This window comes from Anser anser, assembly GCF_964211835.1.
Source record: "Anser anser genome assembly, chromosome: 1".
In the NCBI taxonomy this organism is placed as follows: domain Eukaryota; kingdom Metazoa; phylum Chordata; class Aves; order Anseriformes; family Anatidae; genus Anser; species Anser anser.
Window position 1 is genome coordinate 198,556,071 of NC_139720.1, and position 18,010 is coordinate 198,574,080.

General features: G+C 35.5%; 1 protein-coding gene across 4 annotated transcripts in view; it reads right to left on the reverse strand.

The window, feature by feature from the left end:
• CNTN5 (contactin 5) overlaps positions 1-18,010 on the reverse strand; it is a 677,796-nt gene that overhangs the window by 11,753 nt on the left and 648,033 nt on the right. For all 4 annotated transcript variants that reach the window (XM_083820927.1, XM_083820925.1, XM_083820928.1 and 1 more), the window contains 3 exons: positions 16,686-16,756; positions 13,811-14,045; positions 2,065-2,174 (listed from right to left, as the gene is read on the reverse strand). In XM_083820927.1, the coding sequence (XP_083677053.1) occupies positions 2,065-2,174; positions 13,811-14,045; positions 16,686-16,756 (416 nt within the window). The remainder of the gene's footprint in view (positions 1-2,064; positions 2,175-13,810; positions 14,046-16,685; positions 16,757-18,010) is intronic.

Genomic DNA, 18,010 nt, shown 5'->3' on the forward strand with positions numbered 1-18,010 from the left:
GAAGGAGACTCAGACAAGTGAGAGACCCAGATGAGTGAGTGGGTTCTGTGGTCACAGCCTGCACAGACTGGACTGTGGAGCAATACAGGAGTAGCTAAGTACCAAGAAGCTACAGCAAATCAGGTAGAAAAAAAAGTAACTGTGTCTAAAGCATGGGGTAAACGTGCTGTCCTGGACATGGCCATCCAGCCAAAGGCTGTGCTGGAGAGTGTGGTAGCTCTGGTGGAGCACCTGTTTTTCCTCCCAAAGGCCATTGGTGATGGCTGCCAGACCCCAACACTTGCCTGGACATGCTGCTGAGGAGACACTGTGTGCTAATAGGTCACAGGACACAAACGTAGCTCAGAGGACTGTTAAAACTGAAGTGCAGAGAGCAGACTGCAGAGGAGGCTGTGGGTGAGCATGGGCTCTGCTGCCAGGACCCTCTTTTTATCAGTGCAGGTCTCAGGTGGATGAGGGTGGCACTATAACACTGAGCCAAAGAAGTTTTGTGAGAACTAAATATAATAGTCCTGGGGTGATCTAGTCCTGGGGTGATCTAAGCATTTGGATCATGGCTTACAGAAAGAGGACTCAAAGAGTCACTGTAGAAGATGCAAGAGGTAAGTCCTTATTACTAAAGAAAACCCGAGGGCATGTCTTATTTTAAAATATTCCATTTGAATTGCTTGAATTTGAATTCATGCCTAATCTGGATCAAGGAAATCAAATTAAGCAGGTACTTGGCTAATCTGCTGAAGTGAGGGTCATGTTAAGGCATAAAAGTCTCAGAAGCAATCTTTTTTTTTTTTTTTCTTCCCCAGTTTCAAACACCCTTTATGCAGGCTGAAAGTACAAATACAGGCCTTAAGTTATTTTTCTAAAGAAACTTTGAACTGGGAACATCATTTACATATGAACATAAGTCAGAGATGAATCTTAGTCAATAATGGATCTATCTTGCTTTTACCAAACACTAATAACAAGAGCACATGAAGGGTGTAAAAAATTATAACTTAGAGTTTTTCTTGATAATAATTTTTAAGGACTTCCTGGAGGTAAATATAATTTTCTTCAAGTTAAAAAAAAATTCTTCACAGGAGTTGAGTTTAGGGTGCTATATGAAATACTGGCAACTTATACTAGAAAATATTCAAGATGCATATTCTTTGATATTAATAATATTAATCATTGATATTACTTATGTTGATTTCTATCCTGTAGCTTATTTTTGGATTCATCTTATTTGTCTTCAGGTATTTGTAGCATTGGTATCTGCCTCAGATCTACTTGTTTCCCCTCTTTTCTTTGTTACTGCAGGCAAGCAGGAAAGAGCCAGCACTCTCAAAATAACTGAAGCAGGTCAAATAACCTGAAATGCCAAATCGGTAAATTGGGTCTAGCTGAGTTATACCTTGAGCAGCAGCACAGCCTGAACCTCAAGGTCAGGAGGGGTCATGGTGTCCCCAAAAGATAGGTTTAGCTCCTGGAGGTTTGGATCTTAAACTGGATTTGATGCTACAACTGGATCTAAAAGTGCAAGAAGGTCCATTGCCTATGCTGGTTCCATGTCCCTGCTCACGAAGGGCTGTCTCTAAGCAGAGCTTTGTCTGTGGACTGCGCTGCTACTGCTTCCTCTCCTGACATCCGACCTTTTATGGTCTGCCCAGCAGATGTCCCCCAGCCACTGCTGGATGAGAGCACATGAATGGAAGAGGCTGTTTCTTTTCTGTATGTTGGTTGCTCTCAGTAAATAACAAGTTTGAACTGGTCGCTTCGAGCTGGAAACAGTCAATACCTAATCTTCCCCAGCCTGTGAAAGAGGCATGCTGGGTCACTTGCAGTTCTTTTAGTTTTTTTTTGAACTGTCAAAAAGATGGTATAAGAAGTGGTGTTGAACAGTTTTCAAGCACTAATAAATAAAAGATGTGCCAGTGCTACAGCTCTGACCGTTGTTCTACAGCTAGTCATATGTATGCTAAAATGAGTATAATTTCTATTGAAGTTTCACTACTCCACATTTTAACAGAACACAACGCTAGCAAAAGCAACAAGACTTCTCATTATGATATTCTGTGTTCATACCTCAAATCCCTGTGGTCTTCCTAGACTTTCTTTAATATGTTTCCACGCAACAAGAATCTCTGATACAGACAAACTCGTAGCTTTGACATCAATAGGAGCAGCAGTGGGTTCTGTATTAAGAAAAATTGAAACAATAAACCTCTACTGTAACAACTTGTATTTATCAAAAACACTCCATCTGAAACTGTCATTTACTTCCTTTATTCTACCTTAATACTCACAAGAAGGTATGACACTTATCGGGAACATGAAAAACTGAAAAAGATGAAGAGATTATTATTGTTGTACTTCTTTATTTGTGTCATGCTACATCAATATCTTATCACTGATGACAGGCACAGCAAACTGTGACAGAATCTCTTATGATTTTTTTTTGAAAATCTTTTATATTAGTAAATGACTCTCCCTCCCTCTCCCTCCTTCCCCCCACCCCACATACACCTTTCATACCCCTTGATCATCTTAACTTCAGAAGTAAATGGAGCGTTCATTCTCTTCCTGGCTTTTTAGTGCCTTTTCGTCAGCTCAGAATGAATGATACCTAACTAGGGTGCTCAGTCAATCCTGCTCTGGGGCTATATCAAGAAAGAAGCAATACCCAGAGCTGCAGTGAAATGTTAAGTAAAAGATCTTTTAAAGGCTATGTTATCATGTCCTTGAAGTCACAAGCACCATTGTTTGGGGCATTACTCTCAGCTGTGAAGCAATTACAATTTAGACCTAAGATGCATGCTTTTCTAAAGAAGGCGTTAAGACCTAGATATGTACTTCTCATTACCTGTATTGTTAGTGTTGGTCCTATGACTGTGTTTGTATCTCCATGCTACTCATAGGACACTCTGCAGTCCCAGTTTCTTGATGGAGACCAGACCAGAGGACCTATAGCCCAGGGTTGCCCTCCCACTGAGGTGGACGTCCTTGGATGCAGCTGGGGAATGGCCAGGGTGCACATCAGAGGGTTAGGGCTGCCCAATAGTGTTGCCACAGGCATGTTTTACTTTGTATTTTGATATCAGTGAACACTTTATAGAGGTCCAACTTCCTTCAATGATTGGAAAGTTGTTGGGGTAAATGTAGAGAGGATATGCCAAGGTAGGTCGTTGAAACATAGCACAAATTTATATCCCCATTTAGTACACTGGGAATGGAGGATCCAAAAAATGGCACATATCAAACGAAGACCTGAGTTAAGGAAATATTTTGGACCCTCCACTTTATTGCCTAAATATTACTGAAAGTTTGCTTAAGATAAGATGTAGGGACAAAGCTTGAACACAGACAGCAAAGCGCACAGTAACTTCATTTATCCACCGTTCTGGTGTAGCTTACTTGCTCAGCAAAAAGATGGATTCACTTTCCCCCGCAGAAGCAGAGCCTGCAATTTATTCCTTGGCCTAATGTTCCTCGTTACATTTCTAATGCCTTAATCTACTCTTGAAGGACAGGCAGAGGTCCTGGCTTTTATGTTATGGGGAGGCATATCAAAGAACTTTCCAAAAAATGTGTTTTAATGGTGTTACAGGAAAGGAATTTCACCATGGAACAGCCTGAGTTAAAATTACACATTTTTCCAGTGATCAAACTGCTTTACTAAGATGTTTAATATCAGTCTTGACTCATTAGCTACCCTCCTTTCTCTGATCATGTTGCAGGGATTGTTCTGCCATTGCTGCCCTATACCTTTTCTCTGACATGGCTTGTACAGATTTTTCATCTTTTTTTGATGTCAAATTTTTAATGTTTGCAGATCTTTTTCATCTCCTTCTTTATTTACATTTAGAGAAAAGAAGCATTTCTGCTGTGATGCAAAATGGTATTCTCCAACAATGAGAATTACTAATTTACATGGAACTTTTCAGGTAAAAAAAGAATAATAGTAATAACAAAAAACAACAAAAAAAAAGAATAAGTGAAATGATCCTCTGAATTCAATACTGAAAGAATTGTGCTATGAAGAAATATATTCCTCATAATATGATTTTCTGTTCCATAGTTACGCCCTGCATTCTATTTTATGTACTACTAAGATTTGTGTGGCAAAAGCTATTTTCTAGTTTTTGTATTATTGAAGCAATTACCTTGTTGTCAGAAAAGATTGCAGTGGGATAAATAATTTGTGATGTACACAAAATGTTGGTTGGCAGCTTTTACACTTTCTATAAATGTAGAAACCATTTCCTCTTCATCACATTCACTAGAGGTGGTTTATGTATTCTTTAGAATAGAAACACAGAGCATTTCCTGATATTTTTTGAAATCGTTTTCAACAAATGGAGTAGAAATAGTTTTGTTTGTTTGTTTTTAATGTCAAGAAAATGTATTTCTTACATATCCAGAAATTATTCATTATATTACATTTATAAATAGGTTATTATGACTGTCTGAAAGTTTATGGAGATGAAATAACATTTTTTATGGATTCAGATAGGATGAGAACCATATAATTTCTGGTGATATGATACATTCTGTGGTTCAGTCCAATGTCATGCTTTATTCTGTGTGTCTAAAACTAATGATAGGTTTGACAGGTTCATTAGGTTTTTCCATAATGGTCACTGATGTTATAATCATATTCTGTTCTTAATATCTTGTCATCATGCTAAATCTATTAGTAAATGTATTGGTATCTTCCTGAGATCATGTTGATAGAAAAAAAAAAAAAAAGGCAAACATCTTTGACAGTCCCTGTAATACTTCCTAGTCAAATTAAAGATGCAGTGTGGTAACTTCTCAGAAGGCTGTGTGAAGTGTCCATGAAACATTGTCTTTCCGTGTGCCATAGTCATACTGTAAGGAAACATGTTCAATCTGCAGGGCTTTGGGATGACCATAATAAAGCAAAGCAAAGAATTACACCGATTGCAATGATCTGACATTTAAAGAGAGAATCCTGAATTTTGATACTGGCAGATAGGAGAAAGAAGAATTAGTTACCAGCTCTCCTTGTGTTTTCTCTGTTTCCCACCAGAAACTGCTATATTTTTTCTGAAATATTTATCCTTAAAGATTTTCATGTGATCTAACTTAAACAAGTCCAAGGAACTCTTTATTAAATGTAATTACATTTAATTCTGTTTTAATCCTTTTATGGAATGAAGCCTTAGTCGGACTCCTTGTCCAATCACAGAATATATGTTTGCTTCTCATTTTGACTCCAAGAAAGATTTTTACACACTTCCCTAAATTCAGAATCTGAGCTCTCATTTTAAGCTATGAGCATCAGCCTGGGTAATTGCATTATTAGCCCAGGCAGTTCCACATAGTTATGGTTTTAGGTCTTCCAGGGAGCTGTGACTGAGTTGATTCCCTTCTGTGGAAAAACAAAACAAAACAACAACAACAAAACACCACAAAAGAGATCTATCAAAAGGAAAATGACAAGGAGGAGGCCCTCTTGTGTTATCCTGTAGGTAAAGAATGTGGAATTATTTGCTATCTTGCTGGAAACAGCCACAGGATCTTCCAAATCAGGGCATCTCCATCTTTCATTCCTGAGAAAAGCTAAGAGATGTTATGCTCAGCTCCACCCCTCAGACTGATGGAAGTGTGTCCATGTTTGGGGGACTCCACCAGATCTGTGATGGCATTGTTGCCTGCAGGGTAACACTGCATCCAGCATCTTGTGCTACAAAGGGAAAAAAATGTCATCAGAAGAGGAAACACTTGAGGATACTTGAGTTTAAAAAGCTGATTTCCAAAACACCAAAAATCAAGTGAACTGATCATTCCATGGACAGACTCCTGGACTTCTCACTTTTTCTCAAGTTTTTCTATGTCCAACTTCTCTCTGACAAATGTCTTTGCAGAAGACTTTAAAGGAGGGACAAACCACAAGGGCCAGGAAATGAGCTAGCAGTGAAGTAGTGATCAGGCCTGCAGTGCTGAGCTCTGCCCAGGCCCTCCTTTGTTTACTAGTGTAGAAGTATCCTTACTTGTCAGGCAAAGCTTCTGAAGCCCATTCCTTCGTGGCTTTCCTTTCTCCATGGAATAGCCTGGCTTTATCGTGCACTAAAATGTCCACAGCCCATAAAGAGGGGATATACCTATAGCATTACTCGGACATCTGACTTCTCAAGGGAGCTATTGGCATTAATCAAAGGAATGCTTAATAAACTCTTACATATCAGGGTTGTGACTTCATTCTTTAAAAATTCAGTGAAGACAGCTCTAGCTGAATTTTTAGAGGGTCTAATCCAGATGGATCAGCTGGCAGAAGCAGGAAATAATCCACTGTAGTTTACAGCTAATATGACGATTTATTAATTTTCAGGTTCACCTAAACTCCAAAGTGCTCAGCTTTAGCTGTGAAATGATCTACAGGACATCAGTTCATGAGTATAAGATTTTAATCAGAGAAGTGGCGTATTTAAAAGAGTGTAATTACATATTCTTTCTTCTAAATGAAAAGGAAAGGGTAATTTATTTATGTATTTAAATAAGGGGTTAGGATGAATAGCAAGGGGAGATGGACCTAACAAGAGCAATCCTTCAGTCTGCAATGTCTTGTTCAATGTCATATCAACAACCATCTGGCCTGATGCAAAACTCATTCAAGTTATGAAGGAACAAAACTGCAAGGGCTCTTATATGGCCATTTGTCTTTCAGATAACTGAGAAGTTTGGTTCTCTGTTGGCTTAGTGAATTAGTGCAAATCCATACAAAGCAAGAACAAAATTTTGTGCAGTATCATTGCATCTCGTATGTATTACAGAAGTGCATCTGGGGTCCCTCAGGAGGTTTTAAACAAGCACAGCAAGACTCAGAGTCTTCAGGCTTTATCTGGTACTGCTCAGGTCTCTCTTTTTCATATCTAGAAGTTTTTAGTAATATTCACTGTTTATCAAAATTATAAAACTTTAATTTTTATGAAGATAATTTCTGAAGGAGAAAGGTACTGAAACTAAGTGAATGAATTATGTATTTCCCTATGTGGCAACCACGTTAAAAACACCTTTACAGAAGACCTAATTCATCCTGAAACCAGTTGTGTTCCCTCTTTCTCCCAGAAACCTATTTCTATGTCCTTGTATATTTTCATCAATTTCTTCACTACATATTTTCTAATTCCTATTTATTCCTGTGCTGATAGGCTAAATCTATACTCTTAAGCTAACCAGAGACAGATAAAGGTACCAGCCTGAGCATGGACATTCAGTTTTCTGTAGTGGTAAGTTGTTTGCATGGTCAGTGGTGAAGTATTAACTCTGGCCAATAGCACCGTCTAGAAAGTATGCCCACCTAGGGATGGTTCCTGGGAGGTATTTAAATGCAGGAATAGTGTGCTGGGGGTGGCAGTGTTCAAGTATGTTGTGAACCCTTTTTGGTCAGTTGGCTTCAGGCATAAAGAATGTCTGGCATGTTTAGGTTGCTAAAAAGGATGTACCATTATTGTCCTTTATGTTTAAAAACTCTTCACTATGCCTAATATTTTTCCCCAAATTCAAGACAGCATCCCAACTCAGCCTTTTTTTACTTGGACAAGCAAGAGAAGCTCTCTAGTTTCTACTCATTTCCCAATTATCCTGGTAACCCTTTGAACTTGTACTATCCTGAGTTCTTAGTTGAGTGTAAGCAACAAGAATAAGATGGAGGTTGGACTCGATGATCTTGAGGTCTCTTCCAACCTAGAAATCTGTGATACTGTGTGATTTTAGCAAAATGTTGTGATAGTTTTATCAGAATTGTGCCCAGATATGAATTAAAGCATATGTGCCTTTCTTTAGTACAGGTTCCAACCATTAGGACCCCATTTTGTTGGAAAGGCTTGTTACTATGCTTGTTGCATACATTTGCATGTCATTTGTGTTCCTTTTATTTGTGTTCTCTAATTCACATTTTTCTCTGTATTGTTCAGATCTCTTTCTGTGTTGACAGTGCATCATAAAGTTGTAGTAACAGCACTATATTAACCATACTCTTCTGTTAGCATTATGAATATACATTATGTATTATATAGGATATAAGACTGAACTTTACGAAATTCTGTCAGTAGCTTTCTAACGCAATATTTTCCTTTCAAGTACCTTTGTCTATCATTGCTTCTTATCCAGTTTCATACTCTATTTACAGCTTTTGTATCATTTTGTGTCTTCTTCAGCCTAGTTAAAGAACTATTTCACTCCATATGAATGCTTGTATTGAAATCCAAAGTCTGAAATCTGCTAGCCTTTATCAAGTAAATTATTTTTTTTTTCAAATTAATGCATCATGTATGTTTCACAAAAATCTTATTTATTTATTTATTTATTTTATATTGTATACAATTTTCTATTTAGAGTAGAATCATAGAATCATATAATCATTGAGGTTGGAAAAGACCTTCAAGATCACCTGGTCCAATCGTCACCCTACTGCCAATGTCACCCACTAAACCATGTCCCTAAGCACCAGGTCCAACCTTTCCTTGAACATCCCCAGGGATGGTGACTCCACCACTTCCCGGGGCAACCTGTTCCCATGCCTGACTACTCTTACATCCACATCTTTAATTACTCTTTCTTCTTGATTTGATTTGAAGCTTACAGTATATTGTAGTTGTGCTTTTGTAAGTCTGCTGATAAAGGTATATTTTTTGCATTTATGTAGAAATATTTTTTCTTGATAAAAAAGTATTTTTGCCATCTTTTCATTAGTTTGGGTTAGAAACGGTCTTACCCCAAAGCCTTGAGCATATTAAAGGGGCTAACTTTCACCATCAATGGCAGTCATTAATAGGAAAACAGGTTAAATTTAATTGCTGGTACTGTTCAATGGTAAAGTCTGCATTGTTTGAATTGGAAATTTGAATTTCTGAGCAATTGGCAATACCAAAATTTTTCATTACAGAAGTAACAATTTACAGACTTTTACATTCTTGTTAGCTATCCTGCCTATATCATCTTATTTATGCAAAACTGATGTTACAGTACTTAAATATTTTTGTCCATTCCTTGATTATCTTAAATATCAATGTTATTTACCTCACATTTTTTTCCTGCTTTATATACTTTATTATTCTTTAAAATATTTTCTCACCTTACTTTTTGGCCCTACATGTGCCATTCTTATCCTTTTCATTACTTTAATTTGAGAATCATTTAGTTTGGAAAAGATCCTTAAGATCAAATCCATCAACTAATACTACCAAGTCCACCACTATGTGGACTTGTATTGTGTCCAGGCATTATGTATGGTCTTTACGTACGTATTATGAATATCCTGTAAATCCTCAGGTGTACTGTACTGCCCTAGAAATGTACCATTTTTTCCTTTATAAATGTCTGGTAGATTTTACACCTCTGACATGGAGACATTCCAAAATTCTTTAATTTCTAGTCTCAAATGTTTATTTACAGCTTCTTTAATAGCTTCTTGCTATTTAATGATAACTAGTTCCACTGTTATATAAGATTTTTTTTTCTATACTGTTGTAATTATTCACCAGAACAAGACTATAGTAGCATTATTTCTTCTTGGTTCAGTCAGTACTGGATAAATAATCTGCTAATTATCACAGCCAGAAAAAGATCATTAGTGGCATTTACTATCCAAACTGTGAGCTTCTAAATTCTGTCATAAATAGCACTGCCCTGTAATATTTATCTAAAATTATTAAGGTCTTTCTCAGAATCCAAATTTATCATGGCCATCAGCAACCTTTAGTTCATCTTCCAGTATATTTAATTGCCATTTTCAGAAATTGCAGAATCACTTTACGTGGAACTTAAAGAATGCTTTTTGGAATGCTTTACCAAGAGACTGTTTTTGTATTTCTCAATATACTACCACATCATCATCATGCTATGACTATTTTACCTTTATTTTGTCTTTCCAATGCAGCTCATACTTTGTCTAGGCATGCTTGCTAAATTAATCCTACTTGATCATCAGTCTAGACAAAGGCCTCTTGTGTTTTCTTGCAATTGCACTTTTACACTTTTGTATTTCTTTCTATATTGCTATAGTTCTGATTTTCCCAGTTTTCCTCTTCCAGTTAATTAAAACCATGCATAGAGATTGCATGTGCTTCCACTAATACTGAAAGCTTGTCTTAGCAGTCTTGGCCACAGTAGCCCCTCATTATTTAAGTATTAATCAAGAAAAATCTCCAAAGATAGTTTAAATGGTAGTACAACCAGTGTATAATGCCACTTTTGTTCATTGTTTATTTCTAATACCTTTTGCCTTTACTATTTTTATTCTCTGTGGATCCAAATTGTCTGTGCCTACACTGAAGTTCAGTACTTTGTTTCAGTATGGTCTAGCACAACTCTAGTACTATTATTTTCCTGGCAGAAAGTACAGTCAGAGAGTTTCTCCCTGCAGCATCAGACCTGTATATTGCAACATCTCTTCTGACAAGCAGCCTAACTTGTTGTGTTGTGTGCCTCTTTCTGTTATCAAGTGTTCACTTAATGAAGGCTCAGCCTTGTCTTTCTTTGGTGTTGGAATGTGTCTACTCTGTCCTTCCATTCTGTCCTCTTATTGCAGATAATTGTGCATCCTTTTTTTTTTTTTTTTTCCTTTCCTGCATCCTCTGTCTGTCATCCTCATTCCCCTTCAGAACTTGTCCCTGGCTCTCCTGTCATCTCTTTTTCTTCACTAAAACATCTGACCTCTCTTTTCCTTCTTCTCTCCTTGATTGTTTGCTTGCTTTCGTTTCTAAGGTCTCCAGGAGAGAATCACTTCTTCAAATTTTTCCACTATATTACACTGTCATTTTCAGAGGGTCATATTTTATTTTATTTTTATTTATTTATTTTTTCCCCTTCCTGCTAAAACCCAGGAATTTTTGTGTGACCTCCTTCAGCAGGCTCTAATGTTTTTTTTGTTTTTTTTTTTTTCCCTTCTCCATTCTGTTTTCTACTCCTGCATTACATTCATCTACATCTTTAGCTCCTGGATAGTCTCTCCCATGAGGTGTATATAGGTGATGTTTCCTATAAGGTCAAAAAGTGAATGAAGGGGAAGAAAAGTTTTAAAGCGTCTATAACCAGCCAAAGTTTTCTGCCTTCAACTTTGACTGATCACTTTCATTGCTATGATGTAACCATTGGTATCATATGGTCTCCAAAGTATCTGACTTAAAGATAAAGTGATTAACCCTTCCAAGTACTTATGAAAAAACTCTCAGTGTTTTGCTCTTGTTTGCTGTGTTCCTTTATTCACTGGTGGATGTTTTTTTAAGCTTTTTACCTCCATTAGAGAAACTGTTGGGTCAGTCAGTTGTGCTTACACAGGGGAACATCTTACTTGATACCATCTACAAGGCTGCTTACCTAGACACAAATCAGAGCCACCACAAATGGGCTCTGACAATATGCAGTAGGTGATAATTTGCAGATAGATATACAATATAGGCAATATACAGTCACAGTCATACAGAAAAGATAGATGCATGTATTTTTCATAAATTAAATTTCTTCCTTGTCCAGAACCTGTCCTGTGCAAACTCTTGTGCTTTTTTTTTTTTTTGGGGGGGGGTGGTGTCTTTTTTTTTCTTTTTTCCCCTCATGTGTTGAGTAGACAAAAACACTTCCTTAGACAAATTTGTTATGCCACTAAACTGCTCTAGATCCATCTGGGGGAACCTTTTTATATATGATATAAAGTTTCCTTAACTTTTAATAATTTTGTCCTATACTTTTATTCTATATGTTTACAGAGCAGTGAATTGAGTATGTGATGAAAAGCAAGTAAGCTAAGGGTTTTCTGGCTCAGCCCTAGGATCATAATATATTGTACTGTCAATCTTTATTTAATATCTCCTTTTCGATAGAAATCCTTGAGAAAATGTGCTCACAGTTGTTTAACTTTTGGATTGTGAAAGTCAATGCCTCTTTCAAAACCAGTTTATTTATTTATTTATGTTTCATAGCAAACTAAGACATCTATTGTCCACTTTCTCCATATTGCCTGGAACTTAACTGTCATAAACTGTTTCATTGCTTCTTTATATTTTCAGTGTATCACCTAGTGTTATTCTGGGAAGAAAAATACAAATTAAAAAAAAACTTTTTTATATATTAATTTTGCACTGTATTGTCATAGCATACCATGTTTTTTTTCCTCAAATATAAATCTAAGAAACTAGCCCACAGAGCTCTTCCAAAGCAAAGACTAATGTATGGACACATACAGAAATTGAATTAGGAAAGTAATCAGTAGGTACGTGTAAACAGTTGCATTGTAACAAGATCAGTTGTTTTCTAGATGTATTCTCTAGTACCATAGGAAGAAAGTTAACTTTAATAATTCTGTTCAGGTCATTTGCAAAGTTCATAATTTAAAAAAAATTTTTGAAATATTGATATTACTGATTATTCCATTTCTGATCTTGCCCAAGAAACAAGCGAAGGGCTATTTATTACAATTCGGTGTTCCATTTTTGCTCATAGATTTTGCTTTAAAAAAAATCCAATAAAGTTTTGCCTCCTTTATTTTTTAAAAATCTTTTTTTTTATTGAACTTTCTGATTAGAGTATGAAATTGTTAAATAATAAAAGCATTATCATTAGTTTCACAGCATCATTTTCCATTGAGGAACAAGGAAGTCAAACGTAAAAATGTTCTGGTTGATTTGGGCAATTTTTACATTTTAAAATATAATTGTTTTTATAATAATATGAATATTTGGTAATGATGATCCAAACGGTGGAACATAAATAGATCACTGAAAATGCTTTTAGCAAACAAGCAATTCCAACCTCTATAATTATTGTGAGAGAATAGTAGTTGATGATCTTTGCTACACTATAGCTTCAAAATTACACATTTATTATGGGTTATTATGGAATAATGTTTACTGTTTTCCAGCTTCACTTGAAAAACCATTATCTTCGTTCTACAGTTTTGTAGTGATAATATTAAATTCCACCAGTTTCCACTGATTGCATGTTGATTTTATTCTCTTAACAGTAGACAGTGGGATAATTCTTAAAGATAGTACTACTGAAGAAGAGTGGGACCATACAGTTTCCAGCAACAGAGCTTCTCAGAATATTTATGTGGACAACATTTGCTTATGTTTCATTTGTATGGAAATTTACATATGTTGGCTTCTGTCAGTACAGAACAATTTATTTTACTAGTACAAATAAGTCTTTTCTCACAAAATACTTTTGAGAGTTATATGAAGTTCATCTCATAGCAATTTTCCAGAAATACTTTCCATTTGTTCTTCTGAACTATTCATATAATTTTCATTGAATATTTGGCCATTAAGATAAAGACGTAACATTTTATACTAATGAACCAAAAAAGACAGGAAACGGTAGAAAAAATGAATAAAAATAAGAACAGAATTGCATTCTATGCACTTTCAGTATCCATTAACCAGGAAATTAACATACCTAAGTGAAGATACTTAGTTTTTGAACCGTTGTCTGATTAGCCCATCAAAAAGTTATCATGAACCTCAGAAACATTAGAAAATATGAGCCTTTCTTTGTTCAGTTTTTTAGAACAACCCAGCTTACAGCTTACAGTTAAGAATACAGACTTCACGTTACAGATGAAGCTTCATTAAAACTTTTTTTTTTTTTTTTGGTTAGGATTGACTTGGCTTCTTGAACTTTTTCACTTGCTTTCTGGGTAACCCTAAGAAACTGGTTCACCTCCTTCTCTGCAAAACCTGAAGAATTATACTTAACACTTCTGCACAAAATTTTGAAATATATGGTTGAAAAGCATATCAAATGACATATGAATATAAAAATACCTTGATATAGATAAAAATATAAAAATTTTACTGTACATTGAACTGACCTCCTTCAGCTGAGCAGATGACAACCATAGGGCTGAAGGGACCATCTCCTTTGTTATTGTAAACACCAACTTTCACCTCAAAAGGAGTCAGAGGTGGCACACTTTCATCTCTGTAGATGAACTTTGAGGCATCTGAAGATGTCACCATTTTTTCCTTCCAACCACGTGTTCCATTGGGTCTGAAGGCTACAATATATCCAAATCCTTCTCCATTCTGAAACTCTTCTGATACTGGCTAAAAAATAAAGTTCCGGTAATAGTCAGATGTGGTTTTACTAATTTAGAAAGCAATCACTTAGTGAGTGACTGTCAGGGTGGTACCTTACAGTTGCATTCTATATATATGCATATATATATATGATTTTACTTGTCATGCCTGAGAACACGTAGGGACAATTGCTTCTGAGAAGGAACCTTTTAAGAGAGTTTCTTCACCTAATGGCCATAGTTAGGTCATTGTTCCAGGACTGAATAAGTTCTTTAGGCTTAGAAAGATGTTTCTTCTATACTTCTCACTTTCTGGTTAATGTTTTAACCATTGGTATGTTAATGGAAAAATCCCTCCAACTGGACTTTTAAAAATATAGAGCAACATATTGTTAAGGACTCCTAAAATATGATGTGAATTACTACAATGGGACTTTCTTGTTTTTTAAGTTGCCAACCTGTTTAATTTCTATATCCAAATGGGGTGTCGAGTGCTAGTGATTTAATTCTGGGGTTCAATTTGAGAGTTAGAATATGATGTAATAAATGTAGTTGTTCTAACTCTCAAACTGAAACTCTTGAAAAAATCTCATTTACTTTTCCCATCTCAGAGGATCTGTGAAATTAGCCACTTAAATTGGGACACATCTGCCACAACCAGGCAGACAGCAAAGGGATTTATCTACTGAGAGGCTGAGCACTGCAAAAGCTAAATCTTAAATGTCCAGCTCAAGGAGTGGAATTTTTCATGCTAATTTACTGCCTATATTTGTTATAAAGTCAATGGACTAGGTTAGGCATTAGATTATGTTTAACAGCTGTCAGCATATTAAGCCTGTGGGAAATGAGAAAAAAAAAAAAAAAGGTGACTAAACTCCATCTCTTGAAGTGCCCATCTTAGATTAGCAGCTAATGAACATGTGAATCAGAGCAGAGACACAGGGGACACAGAGTCCTCTTCCCTCCATGTTGTAAGTGAATGTCTCATCACCAGGCACCTCACTTGCAGAGGTTATTTTCTACCCAGCTTTCTGAAGCTGTGCACTGCTCATCAAAGGGAAAATAAAAATAAATAAATATATCCTAAAGTAGAGGAGGCAAAAACAAGACAGCCTTTCTAAGTGCTTTCAGTTGGAAAAGAAGAGCTTTAGATCTCTGCAATATTTCTGGGTTTGGCAGTAGATAGTCACTAATCATGGTTTATGATTCACACAGATGAAATGCCATTTTATCTTAATAAGATTAATGACTATGTGGTTTACAAGGTATGTGAAACAATAGTGTGCTGGAAGTATCAGATTTAGGAAGAACAACACTAAGTGTTGATGGAAACAATGAGTTCATCAGAAATGTTCGGGAAGAATTGACACCTTCTGCTTTATTGGTAATTTGTATCCCTTAGCTATAAAAGAATGTCACAAATACATCAAATATATATATATATATTTTTCAAAAAATATCAAAGTTTACTGAAAGTTATGTTATGACATTTGCTAATTCTTAACTATCTGTACTACAGGATGGGATACCCTGAATGCATCTCAGTTTTCTTTTGGAAGACGTTGACCTTTGACAGAGAGGGAAGATACGACACAATCCTGTAGTGCCCAACTCTTAGGAAACACCATAAACACACTTAATATGAATACTACATACTAATATATCATATTAGGGACTGGAATTAGGCTAGTTTACATCAGATACAGTTCTAGACACCTGAGATTTTAGTTTGGGATTCTGTGAATTCTCTCCAAGTTGGAGAGATACTGCTGCTAATAGTCCTAAAATTATAAGCAATCTGAAATCAAAGCAGTCTCAGGTAGCTGGTGTTGGGGAATACAGAGACACCGAGAGAGGACATCCTCTTCACATGTCCCCAGATTTGTCACTTTAAGAAGATAGCCAGAATTCTGTGTGTGTCTTACTGTATGAATCATTCCTAAAGGTGGCTAGGCTAAAACTTCCTTTCATTAAAACTCCCTATCTTTATTTGACGTGTGTATATATATATATATATATATATATAGGTATATATAGATATATATACACACATACATACATATATATTTAATCAAGGCTGAAACTCTTCATGATGAATCTAAAAGTTTTGAAAACTCCTCAAGAAAGCTTCTGCTCTGTGTTATTTATTATTATCAGAGAAAACAACTTTCACTCCTCCAATTGCCCATTGCATTGGTGATATGTGTTGCATCTTGTGTCACAAGTATCTTCTCAAAGTAAAGGTTTATTTTAGTTCTTTAGTATTTTATTTTTATGAAGTATTTCAAAATTTATTCTTTCTTAATTTAAATTTAAATATAGTTATAATGAGTTCCTCCGAAAGAGGAAATTAGCTATTATTTTATCTGTGTAGCATTCATGTAAGATCCAAGAAAGTCAAGACGACCTAAGCGATAAATCTGGAATAAAAGACTGATGAACTAGGAGAACTTTGGAGCTGCCACTAAGGAGGGCAGATTTACCATAGTGTCCTCAAGCTACATGAAAATGCACATCACTTTGAAACTTTAAAACATATTTAAAGAACACTATTTTGTATTCACATCTTTCCAATATTTGCTGTGATGAAACCCCAGTACAGTGCTGTTTACTTTGCCCTCAAAGAAGTCAACATGAAACAAGACTTTTAATCAGAAAAGTCCCTTACCTCCCATGCTATTACTAATTCATGTCGTCTTCCACTTCTGCCACTTACATTAGCTGGAGGTGTCTTTGGAACTGTGAGCAAAAAGGAAAATAAATAAATAAAATCAGAATGCCCAAGTTATTGAAGTTTTCCCCATAGTAATAAGCTGCTGCAGAAGACATGAGGCAGCATGTTAAATCAGAACAGAAATAACAAACATAGCACACTGTAGTAAAGAAATTTTTCTCGTTTAATTTCAAAGCATTCCATAATCAAGTGATTGTAACTCAAAGAAAGCATAAGCTGAGAAGAAAACTAATATTGAAATAAAAAGTTACTTAAACATTATTTCTTCTGCAGCTTAGTCAAAATTTCAGTGTATACATCATCTGAGAGCTAAAACAGGAATTATTAACAATTGTACTTTTTCAAAAAAACAATTCAAAAATGAAATGCCAGGGAACCCAGTATTTTTCAAGCTTTAGGTAAAATTTTAGGAATTAATTTCAACATTTTCCCAGGTCATTAGTGATTTAGAATATTTTTATTCTTTTAAATATATTCTGGTATGCATTATCAATTTTCAGAGATTTTAAGTTTACCATTCTTAAGCAGCCCTTATTATTTCTTGTAAAATATTGGAAACAGTACTACCTTCAGGTCTTTAAAAACTGAGGCCACCTATAAGTTATCATCATCTGTAAGACTTCAAAAATCTTAGTTGTACCATTGGAATTGTATACTGTCTTCTGTTATTTAGTACACCTAATGGAGCTCCAAAAATGACTAATGCCTTGAGTTTATTAACTGTGAGCATGTAGTACTTACATTCTTTTTTTTTAATTAAATATGTTCTAAGATATAAACTTCCTATTTTCTTCCTTACAGCAGTACATAGATCATTGGTAGAAATGTACTGTGTGGCATTTAACTGTTAAGGCCTTATTGCATGCTATTGAACTCATCTATTGAGTAGCGGTGTGCCTTTGAACTATACAAAGAAAAATACATTTAAATGAATGTACACAGTCCTCTCTATTTCCCATGTTGATCATTAGCAGCTTAAGTTCAATGAAAGTGCAGTTGTTACTAGATCCTAGGAGTTCGCATAAAACTTCAGAATTAATCTATGTAGTGTCTTTTTGAACTCTGATCTCCCTTTTAAAGAACCTAATCTTAGTTCTGTTTTGTGTTTATTTTTTTTTCCTCATAAGTAATGCAATCCCATGGAGTTTATGAATTGCTTCTGATTTCCACTGTTGAAAATGTAGTAAGAGTGAGAAATTAGTTATGCATACATTTCTAAAATTAAATTTTTGCGCTGTTACTTGTGGCTCTAACCAGAG